This window comes from Choloepus didactylus, chromosome 20, assembly GCF_015220235.1.
Source record: "Choloepus didactylus isolate mChoDid1 chromosome 20, mChoDid1.pri, whole genome shotgun sequence".
NCBI lineage: Eukaryota > Metazoa > Chordata > Mammalia > Pilosa > Megalonychidae > Choloepus > Choloepus didactylus.
Window position 1 is genome coordinate 17,245,206 of NC_051326.1, and position 27,821 is coordinate 17,273,026.

Consider the following 27,821-nt stretch of genomic DNA (forward strand, 5'->3'; position numbering starts at 1 on the left):
TAACTTTTATTTTTCAAAATTATATGTAAAAGTTTTACAAATCATAGTAATAGTTAAAAATGCCAATCTATAAAAGTAGTGATTTGAAATATAAAGTTTTATTTTTATACTTTTCAGTCTTCAGAATAGTTGTTGTCATCTGTAGTATGCAGTTAAGTTGTAGTTTGAACTTCCTCAACTTGACAAGAAAAGTTATCGGGGGAGGGGAAATAAGGTTAATACAATAATTAGAAGAAAAACACCGTTTAATATGATATGACCTGAAAACATTACTCACCTCTGTGACCAGTTTGCCAGTGTACAGGTATAGCAATATAAAGAAATGATCCACAGGGAAAATCACAATGTGATTTTTCACGTGTAGAACAAAATACATACTGTAGGCTACATAAAATATTTTATAATTTGTTCACAAATTACTGTACCATTACTGTAATTTTTTTCCCAGACATTTTTCTAACGTTTTGGAGCTGCTCTGCCAATTGCCTTAAAGAAGCAATTTGTCAATGATTACATGATAAATTTGTATGACTTTGATAAGTCCATGTGATAAATAATGGGTATTAGAAAACTTGTTCATGGACTAAATAATGGACACATTCAACAAGGACTTAAATTTAGTTCCTTGAAGAATTCGAGCAGCATCTTAGAAGTTGCTTTTTGGAGTATGAGCTATTTGCATATTAGGTCCTATTAAATTAATTCCCTTCAGTAATAATCACTGATCTAAATTTAAAACATTCATTAGTGTATTTCAAGAATTTCACAAGCTGAGCTCCTCCTTAGAGACAATTAAAATAAGAATATTTTAAGAAGCTCATTTCTTCAAAGGCATCTGAGTTTACATAAAAGGCAGGAAAATTCATTATTCTGTCCCTTACAGATTTTGATTTAATGGAATAAATACCTTATTTCAATAATTATAGAAAAAAAAATCCCTGAAGAATATTTTTATAACTTATTGGTCAATACACTCAGGAATGCATTCTCCATTTATTATTGCAAATACACGCATTAAATACAATTGAAGCTCACCACAGTCATTTTCTTGAAACAGCTCATCTTCAACTACAGTTTGCTTTCAAGAATGTAAGTGTAGATCTGTGTTGGTTTTACATTCTACTTTTTTGAGCTAACATTCCATTTTTCTGTTTTGCAAGGCAGACCAACCAATCTCTGATAATGACTATCTTGTCAGGAGAGAGGAAGTTTACAGATGCGAATTCCATCTAACAGTTCAATAACCCTTGTGATGCTTTCAGAAAAGTAAAAATGCACTGTAACTTTCTACTAAAATATTAACTTTATATTTATTTTAAGTTTACTATACCTCTTACCCAAATTTAAATGCTATAGTTAAATCAAGAGGGGAAAAAGTAAAAATGAAAGTTAGGCACATAATAAGTAATTTCAAAAATACCAAGTAAAAAAATACAGAAGACCACAATTTAGCATTGCTGTTCACGTTACACTTTCAAACTTTTATCCCAAATTGTCAGAAAAAATATATATATCTTGTATTACCATTTATGTAAGGGATGATTTAAACATCAGTTTAATTGAATTTGGGACATGCATCATTTTGTAACAGTTTTACTAGATGATATATATGCCTTAATTACAAAATGAACAGTTTAGACTGGTACTTAGGCAAAATAAGTGTGTTTAAAAGCCACGTTACAAAGAAAAACGACTATATTTTTCACTTTGCTATATATAACACATATACCACCTGGTTTCCCTTTTTAAAATGTAGGTATGAAACAGGCAAAGCAACTTGAGGATTTAACATGTCCAAAGCTATCTGTGAAGGCAAAAAAGAGAAGTGGACTGAGTTCTATTTAAATAAACTTAGGTTTTCTTTTCTTAGTGTGTTGCAATGGCACAAATTTGGAAAGCAATTACCTAGTTAAAGTATTTGTTTTTTTTTAGAATAAAGTACTATTAACCATAATTTTACTGTTTTCAAAAGGGTATGTTTATTATACAATTTGTCATACTACTTGACTATACATAAAAACTGTAATGGCATGTCTTGCACTTGACAATATTGATAATACAGGAATTTTTTTATATGTATATACATATATACATGTATAAGTGACATATATATAAAGTCCAAATGTTTTCTCTCAGCTGTTAGCAGCAGAAATTCACATCTCAAATATGTTTTAATTTTGAATGTTTAAAAGAAAGGTCTTGAATATTAATTTTAGAGGTCTCTAAAATGCAAGAGCCATGTTCCTTCTTTCTTCTTCATTCTTCATTCAATTGTAGAGTTCAGCACTGTACTCATAAGAAATGCAGAATAATTACAGTGAGAAAATGAATGGCTGAAATTTTCAAATAAAAAATTAATTAAAAACAAAAATAAATCTGGTCATTACTCATAGTTGCCAAAAGACGGAAACAATCCACATGACTATCAACTGAAAAATGGACAAACAAAATGTGGTACATACATACAATGGAATATTATTCAGCTGTAAGAAGAAATGAATTCCTGATGCATGCGACAACACAGATGAACCTTAAGGACATTATGTTGAATGAAATAAGCCAGATACAAAAGGACAAATATTGTATGGTCTCACTAATATGAACTAATTATAATGAGCAAACTCTTGGAACTAAAATCTAGACTGCAAGTTACCAGGAGATAGAAAGAAGGTAGAGAATTGGGAGCTGCATCTTACTTTGTATAGAATTTTTAATAAGGTTGATTGTAAATATTTGGAAATGGATAGAGGTGAAGGTAGCACATTACTCTAAGGATAATTAACAGTGCTGAATTATGGGTGTGATTAAGGTTGAAAGGGGAAGTTTAGGGTTGTGTATGTCACTATAAGGAAAGAGGATAAAACATGGGACTGTATAACATAGTGAACCCTGTTGTGGATGATGACTGTGGTTAATTGTCCAAATAAATATAAGAATATCCTTAAATGAACTAGAACAAATGTATGTCACTATTACATGGTGTTATTAGAGTGGTATATGGGGAAATATACAACTAATGCCAACTGTGGACTATAGTTAATAGCAACATTGTAATATTCTTGCATCATCTGTAATAAAGGTACTATATCAATGCTAAGTCTCAATACTAGGGGGGTATACAGGATATGGGAATTTTTTTTTGCGTGCGATGAAAGTGTTCTCAAATTGATTTTGGTGATGAATGCACAACTCTGTGAATACACTCAGAGCCATTGATTACACATTTGGATGAACTATATGGTGAGTTAATAAAACTGTTTTAAAAAATAACACTATAGTGCACTGGAAAAAAATAATTAAGACCCAAATCATCAAGGAATTTTCTCTTTACCAGTCTATTCCTTTCTTTGAATTTCTAAGACTATTTATAAAAAGTGTTTATGAATTATGAACCCTCAATGTTTTAGTGTGTGTGTTTAAATCATACACATCCAGAAATAGACAATGCCTCTAAACTATAATATAGGCTATTAGCATTTGTGGTGGTTCGAAGCTGTATGTACCTTAGAAAAACGTTCTTAAATCTAATCCATTCCTCTGGATTGTAAGTAGGACCTTTTGATGAGGTTATTCAGTTAAGGTGTGACGCCCCCCCCCCAATCAGAATGGGTCTTAATCCATTTAATAGAGCCCTTTTTAAATGGAATGAATACAGAGGGAGAGAGAGAGAGAGAGAAAGAGAGAAGTCAAGGAAGCAAGAAGCTGAAATCAGTAAAACTCAGAAGAGAAGGGAGAGAGCAGCAAGTACCACAATGTGCCTTGCCATGTGGCAGAGGAGCCAAGGATCACTGGCAGCCAGTCTTCAGGAAGAAAGCATCACCTTGATGATGCCTCAGTTAGGACATTTTCTCGGCCTCAAACTGTAAGCTAATTAATTCCCATTGTTTAAGCCACTAAATAAATAAATACATCTGCTCAAAGTAAAGTAATTTTTATTGACAGTAACTCCAGAAAGTTAAGAGTTGTTAGCACATCAGTATATTACTTGATAAATTATTCTACTGTTTGTGTTTTAAAACAGTATTATGGACCAAGGGACATCATTCATCATTAATTTATTCACCAAATATTTATCATGAGATCCTGTGTGCCAAGTATTTTGTTAGGTAGTAAAAAATACAATGGGAGCTTATGTTCTCTTTTCTCATGGGAACTTACATTCTAAAGAAGTGATGGACATTAAATAAAAATTAAATAAATATATGTGTCAGAGGGTTATTAGTGATACCAAGAACTATAAAGCAGAATAAGAGGGATAAAGAGTGGCAAGGCAGGGAGAGGAGGTGCTAATTTATATATAGGATGGTCAGTGACTAGACCTGAAGAAAATGACGTATACCCTGTGGAAATTTACTAAAATTCCCTCCAGGCAGAGGGAAGAGCAAGTACAAGTGCTCTGAAGCAGTAGGATACTTAGCAAGCCTAAGAAAGAGTAAGGAGGCCCCCTGTTGAGGCAGTGAAGAAAAAAAGGGAGGAGATGGTAAGACATAAGGTCTAAGATGGTGAGGATGTGGTGAAGATGGGGTAGAGCCAGATTATGTAGTATCTTGCAGGCTATTGTAAGGGCTTTAGCTTTACTCAGAATGAGAAAAACATCTGAAGAGTTTTAAAGAATGAGATAATCTGACTTATTTTTTGAAGTCTATATGTAGAATAGAGGACAAGGGAGGATGATGGTGGTTTGCAATGGCAAATAGCAGTGGACGTGGTGAGAAGTGGTATATATTTAGAAAGGAGAGCTGATTGAGAATTAGGATTGGCTATGTATGTGAAGAAAGAGGAGAGTCAGGGGTGAATCCAAAGTTTTTAGCCTAAGCCACTCAGAAAATGGAGATGTAATTTACTAAAATGAGGAAGACTGGAAGGAGCATGCTTGGGGAGAAATAATCAAGAATTCAGGTTTGGCATTAGGGATAGACAGCTTGATGTGCTGAGCCCTCTATCTTGGGGCTTGCCCCTATGATGCTTGTTGCTGCAAGGAGAGACTAAACCTGCTTATAACTATGCCTAAGAGTCTTCCCCTGAGTGCCTCTTTGTTGCTCAGATGTGGCCCTCTCTCTCTCTCTAACTAAGCCACCTTGGCAGGTGATCTTGCTGCCCTCCCACATATGTGGGACCTGACTCCCAAGGTTGTAAATCTCCCTGGCAACGCAGGATATGTCTCCCGGGGATGAATCTGGACCCAGCATCCTAGGACTGAGAACATCTTCTTGACCAAAAGGGGGATGCAAAGTGAAACGAAATAAAGCTTCAGTTACTGAGAGATTTCAAATGGAGTCAAGAGGTCACTCTGATGGACATTCTTATGCACTATATAGATAACACTTTTTAGGTTTTAATATATTGGAATAGCTAGAAGTAAATACCTGAAACTACCAAACTCCAACCCAGTAGCCGTGACTCTTGAAAACGATTGTATAGCGGAGGCGGGGCAAGATGGCAGACTGGTGAGCTGTATGTTTTAGTTACTCCTCCAGGAAAGTAGGTAAAAAGCCAGGAACTGCGTGGACTGGACACCACAGAGCAATCTGTCTTTGGGCATACTTCATACAACACTCATGAAAACGTGGAACTGCTGAGATCAGCGAAATCTGTAAGTTTTTGCGGCCAGGGGACCCGCGCCCCTCCCTGCCAGGCTCAGTCCCGGGGGAGGAGGGGCTGTCAGCTCCAGGAAGGAGAAGGGAGAATTGCAGTGGCTGCTCTCATCGGAAACTCATTCTACTGATTCAAACTCCAACCATAGATAGACTGAGGCCAGACACCAGAGACTCTGAGAGCAGCCAGCCCAGCAGAGAGGAGACGGGCATAGAAGGAAAACAACACGAGAAGCTCCAAAGTAAAAGCAGAGGATTTTTGGAGTTCTGGTGAACACAGAAAGGGGAAGGGCGGAGATCAGGCCTTGAGGCGCATATGCAAATCCCGAAGCAAGGCTGATCTCTCTGCCCAGGGCACCTTTCCTTAATGGCCCTGGTAGCTTTGTCTATTAGCATTTCAATAACCCATTAGATCTCTGAGGAGGGCCGTTTTTTTTTTTTTTTTTTAAATCCTTTTTGCTTTTTCTAAAACAATTACTCTAAGAAGCTCAATACAGAAAGCTTCAAAGAATTGAAATTTGGGCACGTCAAGTCAAGAGCAGAAATAAGAGAGCTCTGAGACAAAAGGCAATAATCCAGTGGCTGAGAAAATTCACTAAACAACACAACTTCCCAAGAAAAGGGGGGTGTCCGCTCACAGCCACCATCCTGGTGGACAGGAAACACTCCTGCCCATCGCCAGCCCCATAGCCCAGAGCTGCCCCAGACAACCCAGTGTGACGGAAGTGCTTCAAATAACAGGCACACACCACAAAACTGGGCGTGGACATTAGCCTTCCCTGCAACCTCAGCTGAATGTCCCAGAGCTGGGAAGGGGGAGCAGTGTGAATTAACAGAGCCCCATTCAGCCATCATTTGAGCAGACTGGGAGCCTCCCAACACAGCCCAGCAGCCCAGAACTGCCCTGGGGGGACGGCACTCACCTGTGACATAGCACAGTCATCCCTCAACAGAGGACCCGGGGTGCACAGCCTGGAAGAGGGGCCCACTTGCAAGTCTCAGGAGCCATACGCCAATACCAAAGACTTGTGGGTCAGTGGCAGAGACAAACTGTGGCAGGACTGAACTGAAGGATTAGACTATTGCAGTAGCTTTAAAACTCTAGGATCATCAGGGAGATTTGATTGTTAGGGCCACCCCCCCTCCCCGACTGCCCAGAAACACGCCCCACATACAGGGCAGGCAACACCAACTACACACGCAAGCTTGGGACACCAATAGGGCCCCACAAGACTCACTCCCCCACTCACCAAAAAGGCTAAGCAGGGGAGATCTGGCTTGTGGAGAACAGGTGGCTCGTGGACGCCACCTGCTGGTTAGTTAGAGAAAGTGTACTCCACGAAGCTGTAGATCTGATAAATTAGAGATAAGGACTTCAACTGGTCTACAAACCCTAAAAGAACCCTATCAAGGACAGCAAATGCCACGAGGCCAAAAACAACAGAAAATTATAAAGCATATGAAAAAACCAGACGATATGGATAACCCAAGCCCAAGCACCCAAATCAAAAGACCAGAAGAGACACACCTAGAGCAGCTACTCAAAGAACTAAAGATGAACAATGAGACCCTAGTACGGGATATGAAGGAAATCAAGAAGACCCTAGAAGAGCATAAAGAAGACATTGCAAGACTAAATAAAAAAATGGATGATCTTATGGAAATTAAAGAAACTGTTGACCAAATTAAAAAGATTCTGGACACTCATAGTACAAGACTAGAGGAAGTTGAACAACGAATCAGTGACCTGGAAGATGACAGAATGGAAAATGAAAGCATAAAAGAAAGAATGGGGAAAAAAATTGAAAAACTCGAAATGGACCTCAGGGATATGATAGATAATATGAAGCGTCCGAATATAAGACTCATTGGTGTCCCAGAAGGGGAAGAAAAGGGTAAAGGTCTAGGAAGAGTATTCAAAGAAATTGTTGGGGAAAACTTCCCAAATCTTCTAAACAACATAAATACACAAATCATAAATGCTCAGCGAACTCCAAATAGAATAAATCCAAAAAAACCCACTCCGAGACATATACTGATCACACTGTCAAACATAGAAGAGAAGGAGCAAGTTCTGAAAGCAGCAAGAGAAAAGCAATTCACCACATACAAAGGAAACAGCATAAGACTAAGTAGTGACTACTCAGCAGCCACCATGGAGGCGAGAAGGCAATGGCACGATATATTTAAAATTCTGAGAGAGAGGAATTTCCAGCCAAGAATACTTTATCCAGCAAAGCTCTCCTTCAAATTTGAGGGAGAGCTTAAATTTTTCACAGACAAAGAAATGCTGAGAGAATTTGCTAACAAGAGACCTGCCCTACTGGAGATACTAAAGGGAGCCCTACAGACAGAGAAACAAAGACAGGACAGAGAGACTTGGAGAAAGGTTCAGTACTAAAGAGATTCGGTATGGGTACAATAAAGGATATTAATAGAGAGAGGGAAAAATATGGCAAACATAATCCAAAGGATAAGATGGCCGATTCAAGAAATGCCTTCACGGTTTTAACGTTGAATGTAAATGGATTAAACTCCCCAATTAAAAGATATAGATTCGCAGAATGGATCAAAAAAAATGAACCATCAATATGTTGCATACAAGAGACTCATCTTAGACACAGGGACACAAAGAAATTGAAAGTGAAAGGATGGAAAAAAATATTTCATGCAAGCTACAGCCAAAAGAAAGCAGGTGTAGCAATATTAATCTCAGATAAAATAGACTTCAAATGCAGGGATGTTTTGAGAGACAAAGAAGGCCACTACATACTAATAAAAGGGGCAATTCAGCAAGAAGAAATAACAATCGTAAATGTCTATGCACCCAATCAAGGTGCCACAAAATACATGAGAGAAACATTGGCAAAACTAAAGGAAGCAATTGATGTTTCCACAATAATTGTGGGAGACTTCAACACATCACTCTCTCCTATAGATAGATCAACCAGACAGAAGACCAATAAGGAAATTGAAAACCTAAACAATCTGATAAATGAATTAGATTTAACAGACATCTACAGGACATTACATCCCAAATCACCAGGATACACATACTTTTCTAGTGCTCACGGAACTTTCTCCAGAATAGATCATATGCTGGGACATAAAACAAGCCTCAATAAATTTAAAAAGATTGAAATTATTCAAAGCACATTCTCTGACCACAATGGAATACAATTAGAAGTCAATAACCATCAGAGACTTAGAAAATTCACAAATACCTGGAGGTTAAACAACACACTCCTAAACAATCAGTGGGTTAAAGAAGAAATAGCAAGAGAAATTGCTAAATATATAGAGACGAATGAAAATGAGAACACAACATACCAAAACCTATGGGATGCAGCAAAAGCAGTGCTAAGGGGGAAATTTATAGCACTAAACGCATATATTAAAAAGGAAGAAAGAGCCAAAATCAAAGAACTAATGGATCAACTGAAGAAGCTAGAAAATGAACAGCAAACCAATCCTAAACCAAGTAGAAGAAAAGAAATAACAAGGATTAAAGCAGAAATAAATGACATAGAGAACAAAAAAACAATAGAAAGGATAAATATCACCAAAAGTTGGTTCTTTGAGAAGATCAACAAGATTGACAAGCCCCTAGCTAGACTGACAAAATCAAAAAGAGAGAAGACCCATATAAACAAAATAATGAATGAAAAAGGTGACATAACTGCAGATCCTGAAGAAATTAAAAAAATTATAAGAGGATATTATGAACAACTGTATGGCAACAAACTGGATAATGTAGAAGAAATGGACAATTTCCTGGAAACATATGAACAACCTAGACTGACCAGAGAAGAAATAGAAGACCTCAACCAACCCATCACAAGCAAAGAGATCCAATCAGTCATCAAAAATCTTCCCACAAATAAATGCCCAGGGCCAGATGGCTTCACAGGGGAATTCTACCAAACTTTCCAGAAAGAACTGACACCAATCTTACTCAAACTCTTTCAAAACATTGAAAAAAATGGAACACTACCTAACTCATTTTATGAAGCTAACATCAATCTAATACCAAAACCAGGCAAAGATGCTACAAAAAAGGAAAACTACCGGCCAATCTCCCTAATGAATATAGATGCAAAAATCCTCAACAAAATACTTGCAAATCGAATCCAAAGACACATTAAAAAAATCATACACCATGACCAAGTGGGGTTCATTCCAGGCATGCAAGGATGGTTCAACATCAGAAAAACAATCAATGTATTACAACACATTAAAAACTCGAAAGGGCAAAATCAATTGATCATCTCAATAGATGCTGAAAAAGCATTTGACAAAATCCAACATCCCTTTTTGATAAAAACACTTCAAAAGGTAGGAATTGAAGGAAACTTCCTCAACATGATAAAGAGCATATATGAAAAACCCACAGCCAGCATAGTACTCAATGGTGAGAGACTGAAAGCCTTCCCTCTAAGATCAGGAACAAGACAAGGATGCCCGCTGTCACCACTGTTATTCAACATTGTGCTGGAAGTGCTAGCCAGGGCAATCCAGCAAGACAAAGAAATAAAAGGCATCCAAATTGGAAAAGAAGAAGTAAAACTGTCATTGTTTGCAGATGATATGATCTTATATCTAGAAAACCCTGAGAAATCAACGATACACCTACTAGAGCTAATAAACAAATTTAGCAAAGTAGCGGGATACAAGATTAATGCACATAAGTCAGTAATGTTTCTATATGCTAGAAATGAACAAACTGAAGAGACACTCAAGAAAAAGATACCATTTTCAATAGCAACTAAAAAAATCAAGTACCTAGGAATCAACTTAACCAAAGATGTAAAAGACCTATACAAAGAAAACTACATAACTCTACTAAAAGAAATAGAAGGGGACCTTAAAAGATGGAAAAATATTCCATGTTCATGGATAGGAAGGCTAAATGTCATTAAGATGTCAATTCTACCCAAACTCATCTACAGATTAAATGCAATCCCAATCAAAATTCCAACAACCTACTTTGCAGACTTGGAAAAGCTAGTTATCAAATTTATTTGGAAAGGGAAGATGCCTCGAATTGCTAAAGACACTCTAAAAAAGAAAAACGAAGTGGGAGGACTTACACTCCCTGACTTTGAAGCTTATTATAAAGCCACAGTTGCCAAGACAGCATGGTACTGGCACAAAGATAGACATATAGATCAATGGAATAGAATTGAGAATTCAGAGATAGACCCTCAGATCTATGGCCGACTGATCTTTGATAAGGCCCCCAAAGTCACCGAACTGAGCCATAATGGTCTTTTCAACAAATGGGGCTGGGAGAGTTGGATATCCATATCCAAAAGAATGAAAGAGGACCCCTACCTCACCCCCTACACAAAAATTAACTCAAAATGGACCAAAGATCTCAATATAAAAGAAAGTACCATAAAACTCCTAGAAGATAATGTAGGAAAACATCTTCAAGACCTTGTATTAGGAGGCCACTTCCTAGACTTTACACCCAAAGCACAAGCAACAAAAGAGAAAATAGATAAATGGGAACTCCTCAAGCTTAGAAGTTTCTGCACCTCAAAGGAATTTCTCAAAAAGGTAAAGAGGCAGCCAACTCAATGGGAAAAAATTTTTGGAAACCATGTATCTGACAAAAGACTGATATCTTGCATATACAAAGAAATCCTACAACTCAATGACAATAGTACAGACAGCCCAATTATAAAATGGGCAAAAGATATGAAAAGACAGTTCTCTGAAGAGGAAATACAAATGACCAAGAAACACATGAAAAAATGTTCAGCTTCACTAGCTATTAGAGAGATGCAAATTAAGACCACAATGAGATACCATCTAACACCGGTTAGAATGGCTGCCATTAAACAAACAGGAAACTACAAATGCTGGAGGGGATGTGGAGAAATTGGAACTCTTATTCATTGTTGGTGGGACTGTATAATGGTTCAGCCACTCTGGAAGTCAGTCTGGCAGTTCCTTAGAAAACTAGATATAGAGCTACCATTCGATCCAGCGATTGCACTCCTCGGTATATACCCGGAAGATCGGAAAGCAGTGACACGAACAGATATCTGCACGCCAATGTTCATAGCAGCATTATTCACAATTGCCAAGAGATGGAAACAACCCAAATGTCCTTCAACAGATGAGTGGATAAATAAAATGTGGTATATACACACGATGGAATACTACGCGGCAGTAAGAAGGAACGATCTGGTGAAACATATGACAACATGGATGAACCTTGAAGACATAATGCTGAGCGAAATAAGCCAGGCACAAAAAGAGAAATATTATATGCTACCACTAATGTGAACTTTGAAAAATGTAAAACAAATGGTTTATAATGTAGAATGTAGGGGAACTAGCAGTAGAGAGCAAGTAAGGAAGGGGGAACAATAATCCAGGAAGAACAGATAAGCTATTTAACGTTCTGGGGATGCCCAGAAATGACTATGGTCTGTTAATTTCTGATGGTTGTAGTAGGAACAAGTTCACTGAAATGTTGCTATATTATGTAACTTTCTTGGGGTAAAGTAGGAACATGTTGGAAGTTAAGCAGTTATCTTAGGTTAGTTGTCTTTTTCTTACTCCCTTGCTATGGTCTCTTTGAAATGCTCTTTTATTGTATGTTTGTTTTCTTTTTAACTTTTTTTTTCATACAGGTGATTTGAAAAAAGAAGGGAAAGTTAAAAAAAAAAAAAAAAAAAAAAGAAAAAGAAAAAAGACAAACAAGGGGAAAAAAAAAAAAAAAAGATGTAGTGCCCCCTTGAGGAGCCTGTGGAGAATGCAGGGGTATTCGCCTACCCCACCTCCATGGTTGCTAACATGACCACAGACATAGGGGACTGGTGGTTTGATGGGTTGAGCCCTCTACCATAAGTTTTACCCTTGGGAAGACGGTTGCTGCAAAGGAGAGGCTAGGCCTCCCTGTATTTGTGCCTAAGAGTCTCCTCCTGAATGCCTCTTTGTTGCTCAGATGTGGCCCTCTCTCTCTGGCTAAGCCAACTTGAAAGGTGAAATCACTGCCCTCCCCCCTACGTGGGATCAGACACCCAGGGAAGTGAATCTCCCTGGCAACGTGGAATATGACTCCCGGGGAGGAATGTAGACCTGGCACCGTGGGACGGAGAACATCTTCTTGACCAAAAGGGGGATGTGAAAGGAAATGAAATAAGCTTCAGTGGCAGAGAGATTCCAAAAGGAGCCGAGAGGTCACTCTGGTGGGCACTCTTATGCACACTTTAGACAACCCTTTTTAGGTTCTAAAGAATTGGGGTAGCTGGTGGTGGATACCTGAAACTATCAAACTACAACCCAGAACCCATGAATCTCGAAGACAGTTGTATAAAAATGTAGCTTATGAGGGGTGACAATGGGATTGGGAAAGCCATAAGGACCAAACACCACTTTGTCTAGTTTATGGATGGATGTGTAGAAAAGTAGGGGAAGGAAACAAACAGACAAAGGTACCCAGTGTTCTTTTTTACTTCAATTGCTCTTTTTCACTCTAATTATTATTCTTGTTATTTTTGTGTTTGTGCTAATGAAGGTGTCAGGGATTGATTTAGGTGATGAATGTACAACTATGTAATGGTACTGTAAACAATCGAAAGTACAATTTGTTTTGTATGACTGCGTGGTATGTGAATTTATCTCAATAAAATGATGATTTAAAAAAAAAAAAAAAAAAAAAAAAAAAGAAAACGATTGTATAGCAAAGTAGCTTACAAGGGGTGACAGTGTGATTGTGAAAACCCTATGGATCACACTCCCTTTATTCAGTATATGGATGGATGAGTAGAACAATGGGGACAAAACCTAAATGAAAAATAGGGTGGGATAGGGGGGTGATTTGGGTGTTCTTTTTTTATTTTTATTTTTTATTCTGATTCTGATTCTTTCTGATGTAAGGAAAATGTTCAAAAATAGATGGGGGTGATAAATGCACAGCTATAAGATGCTACTGTGAACAGTTGATTGTACACCATGGATGATTGTATGGTATGTGAATATATCTCAATAAAACTGAATTTTAAAAAAATAAAAGAATTCAGGTTTGGACATGACTTTAAGATGCCTATTAGGTATATAAGTAGAGATCTCAAAAGACTGAATCAAAGTGTCAACATGATGGACATAAACTGGTTCTTAGACTGTAGATTTATATATTAGGTGTACTAATTAGGCCAAAAGTAGGCAACCAAGAAACCTGCTAATCTTCTTCAGTGCTCTAGTCTCAGTTAACAGTATCACCATTCACCCAGTCACTGAAACCAGGAAGGTGGAGTCATTTTCTTTACCTTGAACTCTCTCTTTGCTTTCTTTTTAGCTAGTCATGTGTGTTAATCTTTATTTAACATTAACATGCATTAACATGAATATTAACATTATTTCATTTAACCATCATGACACCACCATGAGTAGTTATTAGCTTCCTTTTGGATTAGGAAACTGAAATTAGACTTGGGTCAGTAACTTGCTTGAGCTAATTAAGGGAAGTAGTTTGCATTCAAGGTTGAGGCCTATGTAGTTTACAGGACAGGCTATATCTGCCATAACAGTAGATATAGATGTTACAGAATCAATTAAATTCAGTTAACCCTTTGCTCTAGTTTTTTTAAAACTTTTTATTGAGATTGTTCACAAACCATACACTTTGATCCAAAGATCCAAAGTGGACAATCAATTGCCCCTGGTACCATCATACAGCTGTGCATCCATCACCACAGTTAATTTTTTTTCAATTTTTAAAACATTTTCATTACTACAGAAAAGAAATAAAGATACACACAAAAAAGGAAGCTCAAATCCTCCCATACCCCTGACCACTCCCTCTCCATTATTGATTCATAGTATTGGTATAGTACATTTGTTACTATTGATGAAAGAATGTTAAAATACTACTAACTATAGTATATAGTTTGCAGTAGGTATATATTTTTTCCTATGTGCTCCTCTATTATTAACTTCTAGTTATAGTGTCATATATTTGCTCTAGTTCAAGAGAGAATTTCTAATATTTGTACAGTTAATCACAGACATTGTCTATCAAAAGATTCATTGTTTTATACACTCCCATCTTTTAACCTCCAATTTTCCTTCTGGTGACATATGTGACTCTGAGCTTACCCTTTCCACCACATTCACACACTATTCAGCACTGTTAGTCATTCTCACAATGTGCTGCCATCACCTCTGTCTACTTCCAAACGTTTAAGTTCACCCTAGTTGAACATTCAGCTCATAATAAGCAACCACTCCCCATTCCTTAGTCTCGTTCTATATCCTGGTAATGTATATTTCATGTATGAGTTTACATATTACAACTAGTTCATATCAGTGAGACCCTGCAGTATTTGTCCTTATGTGTCTGTCTTATTTCACTCAATATAGTGTCCTCAAGGTTTCTTCATCAACCCATTTTTGTTAAGATGGTTTTGTTCACACACCATACATTCCGTCCTAAGTAAACAATCAATGGTTCCCTGTATAGTCACATATTCATGTACTCACCACCATCACCACTATCGATAGAAGGACATCTCCATTTCATCTCCTCCACAAAGAAGGAGGAAGAGTCAAAGAAGGTAGAGATACAAAAGAAAAAAAAGAAAGAGAGAAAAAAAAACATGACAGCTAGAAAGCGACCAAAGGAAAGATAGCATTAAACCAAAGTAGAATAAAGAGTCAGACAACATCACGAATGCCATATGCATTTAGCTTTGGTATATTGCCTTTGTTACATTAAAGGAAGCATGATATAATGTTTCTGTTAATTATAGTCTCTAGTTTGCATTGATTATATTTTTCCCCTAATCCTACCCTATTTTTAACACCTTGCAATGTTGTCATTCATTTGTTCTCCCTCATGTAAAAACATATTTGTACCTTTTATCACAATGGTTGGGTACCTAGATTTCACTGAGTGATACAATCCCAGTCTTTATCTTTCCTCTTTCCTTCTGATGTCCTACATGCTCCTAACCTTGCTCTTTCAACCATACTCACAGTCATCTTTGTTCAGTGTACTTACATTGCTGTGCTACTATCTCCCAAAACTGTGCTCCAAACCTCTCACTCCTGTCTTTTCCTTTCTGTCTGCAGTGCTTCCTTTAGTGTTTCCTGTAGAGCAGGTTCTTGTTCACAATCTCTGTCATTGCCTGTTTGTCAGAGACTATTTTAAGATCTCCCTCATGTATGAGAGACAGTTTTGCTGGATATAGGAATCTTGGTTGGTGGTTTTTCTCTTTCAGTATCTTAAATATATCACCCCACTTCCTTCTTGCCTCCATGGTTTCTATTGAGAAATCTGCACGTAGTCTTATCAAGCTTCCTTTGTATGTGATGGATCACTTTTCTCTTGCTGCTCTCAGGATTCTCTCTTTATCTTTGACTTTTGATAATCTGATTATTAAGTGTCTTGGCATAGGCCTATTCAGATCTATTCTGTTTGGGGTACGCTGCACTTCTTGGATCTGTAATTTTATGTCTTTCATAAGAGATGGGAAATTTTCATTGATTATTTCCTCTATTATTGCTTCTGCCCCTTTTCTCTTCTCTTCTCCTTCTGGGATACCAATGACACATACATTCCCATGTTTCATGTAGTCATTCTATTCCCAGAGACGTTGCTCATATTTTTCCATTCTTTTCACTATCTGTTCTTTTGTATGTGGGCTTTCAGGTGTCTTGTTCTCCAGTTCCTGAGTGTTTTCTTCTGCCTCTTGAGATCTGCTGTTGTATGTCTCCATTGTGTCTTTCGTCTCTTGTGTTGTGCCTTTCATTTCCACAGATTCTGCCGGTTGTTTTTTCGAACTTTGGATTTCTACCTCATGTTCGCCCAGTATTTTCAATATATGCTTCATCTCTTTTGCCATATCGTCCCTAAACTTTTTGAATTGATTTAGCATTAGTTGTTTCAATTCCTGTATCTCAGTTGAAGTGTAAGTTTGTTCCTTTGAGCCATAACTTTGTTTTTCTTAGTGTAGGTTATAGTTTTCTGTTGTTTAGGTATCTGGTTTCTTTGGTTACCCCAATCAGGTTTTCCCAGACCAGAATGGGATCAGATTTCAGAAGGGGCAATATTCATTATCAGATCTCCCTGAGGATGTGTCTTAGAAGATTAATACACACTTTGAGGCCTCAAGCCACAGTGCTTTTCTGCCCAGCAGATGGCGCCTGTCAGCCTGACACTTAAGACTGATGTAAGGGGGTGTGGCCAGTGGCTGTTTTCCCCAGTGGCTCTGGGGTCTGGTTTTGAATGGAAGGTGGGTAGTAGAGCTTGACACCATCTTTTTCCTCTTAGGAAAGATGCACACCCTGGGGAGATATCATTTGCATTCAAATAGTCTCTGTGACTCTGCTGTCTCCACCCTTGTCTGGGTCAAAGAGCTGGGAATTGAAAATGGCTGAGGCTTTATCCATTGAGCCAAAAAAGGGACAGAAATCCCCCTTCAGGGCTAGTCTGCAGCCACTCTCAGTTTCACCCATCGCCAGAGATAGCACCCAGTCTTCTGGGTTCCCCCTCCCTCCCCAGAGAGGTCCTCTGGCTCTCCAGGGTCAGTCATCACCAAAGGCCTCTGTCTGCTTGTTGGGAATTCATAGCTTGAATTGAACAGTCCATGCTCATTAATTAAACCCCCAACTGGAGCTCAGCTGAGCTATATTCGATTGCTGGGAGAGTGTTGCTCTCTAGCACAGTGAGGCTTTGCAGTTTGCCTTGGGGGAGGGGGCTCTCAGGTTTTGCAGTTTGCCATGGGAGAGGAGACTCTCAGCTCGGGTCCACAGTTTTTACCTACAGATTTTATGCTGCGATCTCGGGCATTCCTCCCAATTCAGGTTGGTGAATGATGAGTGGACAGTCATGTTTGTCTCCCCGCAGTTATTCCAGATTATTTACTAGTTGTTCCTGGTTGTTTATTAGTTGTTCCAGAGGGACTAACTAGCTTCCACTCCTCTCTATGTTGCCGTCTTCTCTACCTGGGTTCTCTGAATTCTCTTTTGAGAATCTGTGGGGTTTTTTTTTAATTAAACTCAGTTTTATTTAAATATATTTACATACCATACAATCATCCATAGTGTACAATCAACTATTCGCAGTACCATCATATAGTCATGCATTCATCACCCCAATCTATTTTTGAACATTTTCCTTACACCGGAAAGAATCAGAATAAATATAAAAAATAAAACTAAAAAAGAACACCCAAATCATCCCCCCCATCCCACCCTATTTTTCATTCAGTTTTTGTCCCCATTTTTGTACTCATTCTTCCATACATTAGATAAAGGGAGTGTGATCCACAAGGTTTTCACAATCATACTGTCACCTCTTGTAAGCTACACTGTTATACAATCATCTTTAAGAATCCAGACTACTGGGTTGGAGTTTGGTAGTTTCAGGTATTCACTTCTAGCTATTCCAATACATTAAAATCTAAGAGGTGTTATCTACATAGTGCACAAGAATGTCCACCAGAGTGACCTCTCAACTCCATTTGGAATCTCTCAGTCACTGAAACTTTCTTTCGTTTCATTTCGTATCCCCATTTTGATCAAGAAGACAGAGAAACTGTGGGGTTTTGATGCTTCTGTTTAAACTAAAGTGATCCAGACCCACAAATGTACCTCAAGTTTTTCCTCAAATTTATCCTACAACCACTGCCTTAGATCAGGACCTCCTCATATCGTGTTGAAATATAACAATAGCTTTTTAAGTAGACTTCCAGCCTCCATTCTTCCACTAAAATTATTCTAAAACAGAAATGTGGACATTCTATTCCTCTACTTAAAAATTCATCACCATTTCCCAATATCTACGAGATAAAGTCCATACATCCTGTGTTGATATACATACAACATTCTTCATTAACTAGCCCCTCATGGCTGTGCCTCCAGCTTTGTCTCTTGCTTACTTATTGTACACAATTGTGCAGCCATGTTGTTTCACACTTCTGAGTGTTTCCATATCTGTTTATATGCCTGTCTTCTCTTCTATATTTAATGCTCCTTTAAATATTTAAAGCACAATATGTGGCACATAGCAGGTCCTTAATAAATGTTTCTTGAATCAAGAAACCAAATGGGGGAAAAAAAGAAACAAAGCAGTTCTGTCATTCAGAAGCAGATGATAATCTTCCAGCTAGACGATTAACGGACATTCCATGGAAGAGATGGCCTTTGATCTAAGCTTTGGAGGAGTAGAGTAAAATTTAAACAGGTGGAAAAATGGGAATAGAAAAGAAAGAATAGTTTATGATGAAAATAATTCCTGACATTTAAATATTTCCGGTAGCAGGCACTGTTGTATGCACTTACGTAAACAAATTACCCAGTCAATTGGCTATTGTGGAGCCCAGCTGTTAACCAGGCTGAATGGACAACAAAACTTATTTCCTCCCACTTCTTTCCCCTCCACTTCTCTTCTCAGAGAGAAATATTATCCTGAAGTTGGTAATATTCCCCAGTAATTTTATATTTTTATAAAATATGTATAAAAATAATACATGGTATTATTTTGTGTGGTTTAAAATTTTACATATATGGCCATTCCATACATGTTCTTTTACAACATGCTTTTTTCACTAAGCACCATGTCTTTGAGATTTACTGATGAAAATACAGGACGTTCCTTTAAACTACTGAATAGTTAGTATTCCATTATGTCCATTTCTCTTCTGCTGTTTTCAAAATTTGTTAAAATCTTTTATTAGCCATTGTCTCTTCTCCCTTTCTCTTTCTTTGTGGTTTAACACCTTTTTTATTCCTTTATCATCAGTTTGGCTGGCAGGAGAATAGGCAGGTTACAGAAAGAGCTAAAGCGGAAAGGTAGGTGGAGATTGATTCTAAGGACTAGAGGCTTTTACTGGAAAACCCCTCATTGGTTTTCAGAAGGAGAGTGGCAGTACCAGAGTTCTATTTTAAGGAGAGTAATCTAGAGGTGAGGAGAAGCTGAAAGCCCTCCTCCTATTATATTCCCTCATACTGAATATTCATCTGGCACTATTATTCAAGAGATTCAACTAAATAAATCTGGTAAGGAGTATTCTTTCCTTTAGATCAGTTAAACAGGTTTCTACAAAACTTTGACAATATCATTTAACACCCTCTGTGTCTTGTATGCATATCCAGCAAAATTCTAATGACCAATTAACCTCCCGGTTATATTTGACATTCCAATGGGTGGCCTAAAGAGAGAAACTCCTTTTTTTCTCTTATTGAGACTTTGTATACAGTAAGCTGTGCCACTAGAACCATAGGCTTTAGTTATCTTGGAGATAAGAACCAGTTTTGATAAAAATCATCTCTCCTCTTTGAACTTTGCTTTATTTCTCACTTAGTTTCTTAAATAAAGTTCCAGCAGCTGATTAAGTAAAGAGAGGAAGACTCCTTCCCAGACCTCAGTCTGTGGTCTCAAACCATGATCAGTTAAGTGGCCTCACTGAGGATAAGGCAATTTGTGTTAGAATTCTGGACTCTGAAGCCAGCTAATCCCTCCATGTCCCACATCTCCATCATCTTTGATCACAGCTTAAAATACTAACCCCTCTTGTCATCTATCCTTTCATCTTCAGAGACCTCTGTACTCCTTCTCCCCTAACTTGACCTGGTCTTCTTCCTCAAAGCCTTTCATGCCAATATTTGGAGCTTTGTTCATCACAAACTGCTCTACCTTCAACACCTTTAATGAACATTTCTCTATATCCTAACTTAACTGTCTAAAGAGGCCTCTTGCCTGTTTCCTCTCAAATGGGGGTTATTTATTCCCCCCAAATCTCAGAACATGTGGTCAAGTGATGGGCTCAACATATTCCTGATGCTGTTTCCAAATTATCATTCCTCCATCCTGGAAGCACTGATGTTCACGCTGCGACACTGTTTCTCCTAGTCTCTGGTCATCACTACTTTCTCGCTGACAACTCTGGCACTGACTGTATTTCTCTTGGCCCCTCGTGCCACCATGATATTAAAGGGCATTAAGGGAAAATATTCTTCCCATCCCTACAGATAGAAATGGGACCAAATAAAGAAGGAAGACCCCTGCCCATACAAAAGAAGACTGATCCTCATTTTCCTTATGCTTGTATTAAGTAAGAGCATTGGACCCACTCTGAGTGGGAAAATTTACTGCATCAAATGTTCAATATTCCATGTCTTCAGTTACTCTGAAATATCCTAATTAATAAAATCCACATTGCCCAGCTACTGTTCTACATGACTTATTTTCCATGAATCGTGCCAGTGTTGGTAATTCTTAGCCAGATCACGGTGGTCTTTTCTTAGTTCAAAGCTTATATTACTCATCCTTTGTGATCCAACTTAATTAAGTAAGAAATTTATCATATTTCATAGTATTACTCAGTTTATAAAAAGGGTCAAAAATGTATTTTGCAAAGGTATTACATGTACATGAAAAAATAATTCAAAAGTTGAAGGTTACAAGTGTCTCCATCCCATCCCTGATTCCCAATTTCCCTCATCAGAGGCAACCATATTACCAGTTATTTACCCTTCCAAAGATGGCCTGTGCCTATACAACTGTGCAAGTATCTCTCTCTCTCTTTTTGATTTTAACGCACACTGGGACATATTATAAACACTGTCCTGTACTTTCCTTTTTTACTTACCCATGCCATTTCAGCTATGATGGATCCACCACATTCTTTTTTCAGAATAAAAAATTGTTTATTTTTATTACCACCTCATTCTTTTTACAGCTGTTATATTCTGTTGTATAACTATGTCATAATTTAACCAGGCACCTACCAATGAACATTTAGCTTGTATCCAGTCTTAAGCTATTAGAAACAGTAATGCAATGAAAATTCTGGTGTCTAACTCACTGTATACATGAGCCAGTATAGCTATACTCCAAACAAAAAGGTACTGGAAATTGACCACTGTGAAATGATGACATTTCACATGTGTCTCTTAAGGAGTTTATTTAAAATTTTTTCCACAGACCTACTTTTCAATATATGAATATTAAACTATGTTATTCTAAAGGGAAGAACAGCTTTTAGAAATCAGTTGAGGTATTCTCTTAAAAAGCATTTCAAAGTTATAAAGGTTGAACTTAAATTTCCTGAAGCCACTACTTGGGAGATAATTAGAGAAGTCAATATCTAGCAAGTCCAGACTTAAAGTCCTCCTTGAAATAGAATAATGTGACTTATCTGTGACAAATGGAGAAATACACTAAAGATCTCTCTTTAAAGCTTCATAAGATGTAACTAATCTCTTACTTACAAGGTTTTGTCTAGTGGGGAGAAAAAAGAAGTAGGGAAGGAATATGAATTCCAAAAGTCTCTTCTCATGATTAGATTGGACCAGTCAAAAGAGGAAAGAAAACTGATGCAGTAAAAAAAGACAATGAGCTTTTGATATGCTACTAGCCTAAAGCCTCTGGGGAAGGTTTTATAGTTCTTGGGTAGATCTTTTAAAACACAGATTGGATTCCTGCTTAGAATATTCCAGTGACTTCCCACTACACACGGAACAAAATACCATCTCTGTCTTTCCACCTCTCATAGCACTCTCGCCCTCACCTGTCCGACTCAGGCCACAGTAGGACGTCTGCAACACTCTTCCCTTTGCAGAAGCACTCTGTTCCCAGATCTTTTGCAGGGCTGGCTCTTCCTTATTTAGGTTTCTGATCAAATGTACCGCCTCAGAGACCTCTGACCGCCTGACGTGAAGTATTCTCCCCCCACCGCCCCACCCCAACACAACATCATGGTCAATTTGTCTTCACAACGCTTAGCACTACCTGAAATTACCTAACACTTTCATCTACTTGTTTGTTTTTGTCACCTCTTCTATGCTGATTCTGAGAACTGGTATATCCCCCTAAAATACTGTACTGAACATAGAAGATAGTCAATTATTTGCTGAAGGAAATGAGTTGCTACTCAAGGGACTGAGACTGTGATTAAGGGCTGAAATAAATCATTATCAATCAGTGATTAATATAGGATTATAACTACACAGTTCACGTTTTAATAAAGGAAATTTGGTTTATGTTTAGTGTTTAATTTTAGCAGTTTTAATATAAACTTCTAGTTTTTCTAAAGGGAAAAGCATAGTAATATATCTATGGTTGATAAATATGTTTCTAGTAATGTAACATGTCTTGTTAAACTAAATACGATGATTAAAATATCACCATAATGGTAATACAAAGGTGTCCCTAAAAAGAGTTCAACATCCTCTCAAGTGCCGTACTTGCAAACTTAAGAGTAATGGAAAATAAACATAAGCATTAAATATGTGCCTCGTGAGTTCTCATCACTCTAAATGATAAGTTGATATTTTCTTCATTTGAGAGATAAGGGAATTAAGACTCCCAGAACTTGCCCAAATAACCTGCTCAAGTGGCAGAACTGGAATTCAAACACAGCTGACTGGTTCCAAAACCCATTTCACTTAATCATTGAAAAAGTATTTACTGAGGACCTACTAAGTGCTTGGCACCTAAGAAAGTAAAAACAGACCAGATTTCTGCCCCTGGAAGCTCACATTCTATACATTCTATAGGGGGAAATGAGCCCATAACCAGGTGTTCTGGTTTGCTAAAGCTATCAGAAAGCAATATACCAGAAATGGATTGGCTTTTATAAATGGTATTTATTAGGTTACAAATTTACAGTTCTAAGGCCATAAAAGTGTCCAAACTAAGGCACCAACAAGAGGATATCTTCACTGAAGAAAGGCCGATGGTGTCTGGAATACCTCTGTCAGCTGGGAAGGCATGTGGCTGACATCTGCTGGTCCTTTGCTCCTGGGTTGCATTGCTTTCAGCTTCTGATTCCAGCCGCCTTCTCTTTAAGTGTCTGTGGATTCTCAATTAGCTTCTCCAGGGCAAACTCTGGGCTTCATCTCTTAGCATCTCCAAACGACTTTCTGTCTGCATCTCCAAGTGTCTGGTCTTTGCTGGCTCTGAGCTCTCTCTCTCTCCCTGAGCTCTCTTAAGTACTCCAGTAAACTAAGACCCACCTTGAATGGGTGGGGTTACATCTCCATGGAAATAATCTAATCAGAAAGTCCCGCCCACAATTCAGTAGGTCATATCTCCATAGAAACAACTGAATCAAAAGATCCCACTCACAATAGGTCTGCCCCCACAAGAGTGGATTAAAAGAACATAGTCTTTTATGGGGCATGGGGTATAATAGATTCAAACCAGCACATCAGGTTAACAGGCAAATAATTGTAGAATTGCATTTATAACAAGTATCACAAAAACAAGTTCCGTAGAACTAGGAGAGGGTAGGTATAAGTATCACAGAATTTGATATCCTAGTCAAGGATTTTGAAAATTTCCCTAGTAAAATCTGATCTGGATGTGGCCTCTCTCTCTAAGGCACTCAGCAGGTAAACTCACTGCTGTCCGCCCTACATTGGACGTGACTCCCAGGGATGAGCCTGGATCTGACATCGTGGGATTGAGAATGACTTCTTGACCAAAAGGAGAAAGAGAAATTAAACAAAATAAAGTTTCAGTGGCTGAGAGATTTCAAATGGAGTTGAGAGGTCATTTTGGAGGTTAGGCAGAACTCCCCACCCCCAACACACACACAATCCACCTCTAGCAAATATTCCAAGAAGCTCCCCGCACCCACAACAAGCGTGACTGTTTGCATGGAGCCCACCTTAGATGACGTGATGGTTTGAGCAAGAACAAAAATTTTCCATAACGTAATAACCTCCCTGCTTAAACTCCAGACCTTGAGCAAACCAAGCCCCTAACATCAACCCTCAATTCTCTATCTTACCCACCAACAATTATTCCCCCAACCCCTCCTCCCAAAAGCTATAAAATTATACTTCCATCTTTGTTTGGGGCTGTTGCCATTTTTTGGCTTCAGCTTGCCTGCGCATAAATAAAACTTTCTTGGATTGAATTTTGGTCTCTTCTCTTCCCAATCAAAAAAACCTAATCCTTTTTAGTTTTTAGTGTATTGGAATAGCTAGAAGGAAATACCTGAAACTGTGAACTGCAAACAAGTAGCCTTGACTCTTGAAGACGACTGCATAACCATGTAGCTTACATGGTGTGACTGTGTGATCGTGAAAACCTTGTGGCTCGCACTCCCTTTATCCAGTGTATGGACAGGTGAAAAGAAAAATGGGGACAAAATTTAAATGAATAATGGGGGGATGGGAGGGATGAGATATTTTGTGTGTTCTTTTTTACTTGTATTTTTATTTTTATTTTTTTGGAGTAATGAAAATGTTCAAAAATTGATTGTGGTGTTGAATGTGCAACTATACGATGGTACTGTGAACAACTGATTTATACAATGTGGATGATTGTATAGTATTTGAATATATCTCAATAAAACCAACAACAACAACAACAACAACAAAAATTCTGCTCTGGAGCTGAAGGGTGAAATAGAGACTAGATTAGATAAAGAGGGGAAGGAAGAGCGTTTCAAGTGGAGGAAACAGCATATGCAAAAGCCCTAAAGTGGGAGGAAGCACAGACTATTATAACTGAAAGGAGGCCAAGGCACTATGCATGTCGGTCACACCAGAGAGGCAATCTTAGCCATTTTATTTGCTACATCACCAACCAAATAAGTCTTACATACTAGGGCAAAAAAAAAATCTGAATTGAAACTCAGCTGCTCTGGTGCTGCTTGTGTGCTCGTACGATGTGGACCTGGTACCTCTTCCGTGAAGCGGTAGCTAAGGAGACTCGGGCTCTCACCATGGCCGACAAAAAACCCAAGGAAGGAGTCAAGACGGAGAACAACGATCACATTAATTTGAAGGTGGCAGGGCAGGATGGTTCTGTGGTGCAGTTTAAGATTAAGAGGCATACACCACTCAGTAAACTAATGAAAGCCTGCCTATTGTGAACGGGAGAGATTGTCAATGACGCAGATCAGATTCCGATTTGACGGCAGCCAATCAATGAAATACACGCTCCTGCACAGTTGGAAATGGAGGCTGAAGATACAACTGATGTGTTCCAGCAGCAGACAGGAGGTTTCTAGTGTCTATTAAAAAGGGAGCCTGCTACTTTACTCCAGAACTCTGTTCCTATAGACCAAGAATACATTCTCAATTAGAAAAACTGCAAATTGGTTCCACTGCATCCTGACTGCGATAGTATAATTTTTCCTATTCTTTCATTTTACCCTTCCCTGTTCCTTTATTGTAGATAAAGTAACTGGTGTATGTACACAAGCATATTGCTTTTTGTTTTTTTGTTTTTACTAAATGGCCAATGTTTCAATGTTTTGATTGATATCAAATAGAGATGGGATGGGGGAAAATACTGGTTCTGTGAAGATACTCCCTTTCTCCAATAGTGGTGTGCTCATTCGTCTCTTATCTGTATATTCCAGTGAATTGTTTTGCTCTCACCGTTTAACAAAAGCCAACAACATAAAAAATCTTTGCATATTTTGTTTGATTGGAGAATTTTAATGTTTTTCATTTATCATCATAAAACCAAGGACAATTTTATAACTTTTTTTGTATGTAGCTATCACATGTAGGGCAATCACTTTTTAATTAGGGATAAATTACTCCAAAAGAAATGAATCCTAGGTAGTTTTCTCTTTAAGTCAAGTGTCTAGTTGTTCAAATAAACTTGTTTAAAATGGAAAAAAAAATGGCTTTCTTACTAAAATTAACAATATGCAAATTTTCATCATAAACTATGTATAAGTCATGTCCATTGGCTTAAAAAGGCGGGGAAGGGCAGAGAAAAAGAAACAAAAAATGAAATGTTCTGAGATGCACTTTAAGTGCATTAATCTGGACTGTCGGATTGAGTCCGTTTTCATCAGGGCTGCATCCAATACAGACGGCCTTCCTTTTCTGTCTTTGCTCCTTCTGGAACCAATATGCACCTAAAGCCCATTGCATTACCTTCAGATATGATATGGCAGGCCCTCTTTTCATCAATATTACACTGTCTTCCACTGTTGCTGCAAAGGAGAGACTAGGCCTCCCTATAATTGTGCCTAAGGGCCCCCCCACCCCACCCCGAGTGCCTCTGTTGCTCAGATGTGGCCCTCTCTCTCTAGCTAAGCCAATTTGGCAAGTGAAATCACTGCCCTCCCCACTACCTGGGATCTGACACCCAGGGGAGTAAATCTCCCTAGCAATGTGGAATATGACTCGCGGGGAGGAATCTTAGACCCGGCATCGTGGGATGAAGAACATCTTGACCAAAAGGGGGATGTGAAAGGAAATGAAATAAGCTTCAGGGGCTGAGAGATTCCAAAAGGAGCTGAGAGGTCACTCTGGTGGGCACTCTTATGCACAATATAGACAACCCTTTTTAAGTTCTAATGAATTGGAATAGCTAGCAGTAAATACCTGAAACTATCAGACTACAACCCAGAACCCTTGAATCTTGAAGACGGTTGTATAAAAATGTAGCTTATGAGGGGTGACAATGTGACTGGGAAAGCCATATGGACCACGCTCCCCTTTGTCCAGTGTATGGATGAGTAGAAAAATGGGGGCAAAAAAAAAAAGCACCCAGTGTTCTTTTTTACTTTAATTGTTCTTTTTCACTTTAATTTTTATTCTTATTATTTTTGTGTGTGTGGTATTGAAAATGCTCAAAAATTAATTTTGGTGATGAATGCACAACTATATAATGGTACTGTGAACAAATGAATGTATGCTTTGTATGACTGCATGGTATGTGAATATATCTCAATAAAATTGAATTAAAAAAAGAAAAAAAAATATTACACAGTCTTCCAATGCCGTCCTACTCAGCATGAAATGCTTACCCCAGGAACCCATAAGTATCTGACCGGGGAACTTCCCCACAACCTCGCTAAATGGCACTGCTCCCCCACCCCCCCCACCCCCCAAATAACTCAGCTAAGGGTCAAGCGTTGTTCAACCTAAATGATTTTAAAAATTGTGTCTCTCTCTTCCCAGCCTCCGCTAAAATTAGCTTCCCACTCTGAAAGGGGCCCTCCCTGGAACTTGGAGACAGGGGCTTTTCGACCAGGGCGGCCAGCGAGCGATCCCCAGGTCCCTGGCGTGCGACAACGGAAGGGCCCTGGTCTCCGCCCTGCTGCTCCCGCTCGGGAGGGGATGATGCCGCCCGCGGCGCCAGCGGTCTGAAGCTCTCCAGCGCGAAGAGACTTCAGATCCCACTGTCCCGGCCAGGCGGAAGGCAACGGCCAGGCGGAGGGCAACATCCAGGCGACTCTGCACCGGGTACTCTCCTCCGCACATCCTCGCGCCCTCCTTCTCCAT

At 38.5% G+C, this 27,821-nt stretch overlaps 1 protein-coding gene and 1 pseudogene across 1 annotated transcript; one reads left to right on the top strand and one right to left on the bottom strand.

Annotated features, from left to right (window-relative positions):
* Nucleotides 1-67: 67 nt before the first annotated feature.
* TRMT61B (tRNA methyltransferase 61B) lies at nt 68-27,821 on the bottom strand. Its single transcript, XM_037812768.1, is given in 12 exon segments — nt 68-192; nt 278-359; nt 1,040-1,126; nt 1,128-1,197; nt 1,199-1,255; nt 1,707-1,804; nt 20,707-20,744; nt 20,747-20,896; nt 26,399-26,512; nt 27,305-27,407; nt 27,409-27,690; nt 27,744-27,821. Coding segments are annotated over 12 exon segments (1,284 nt in total).
* Nucleotides 25,295-25,582, top strand: LOC119516788 (annotated as a pseudogene).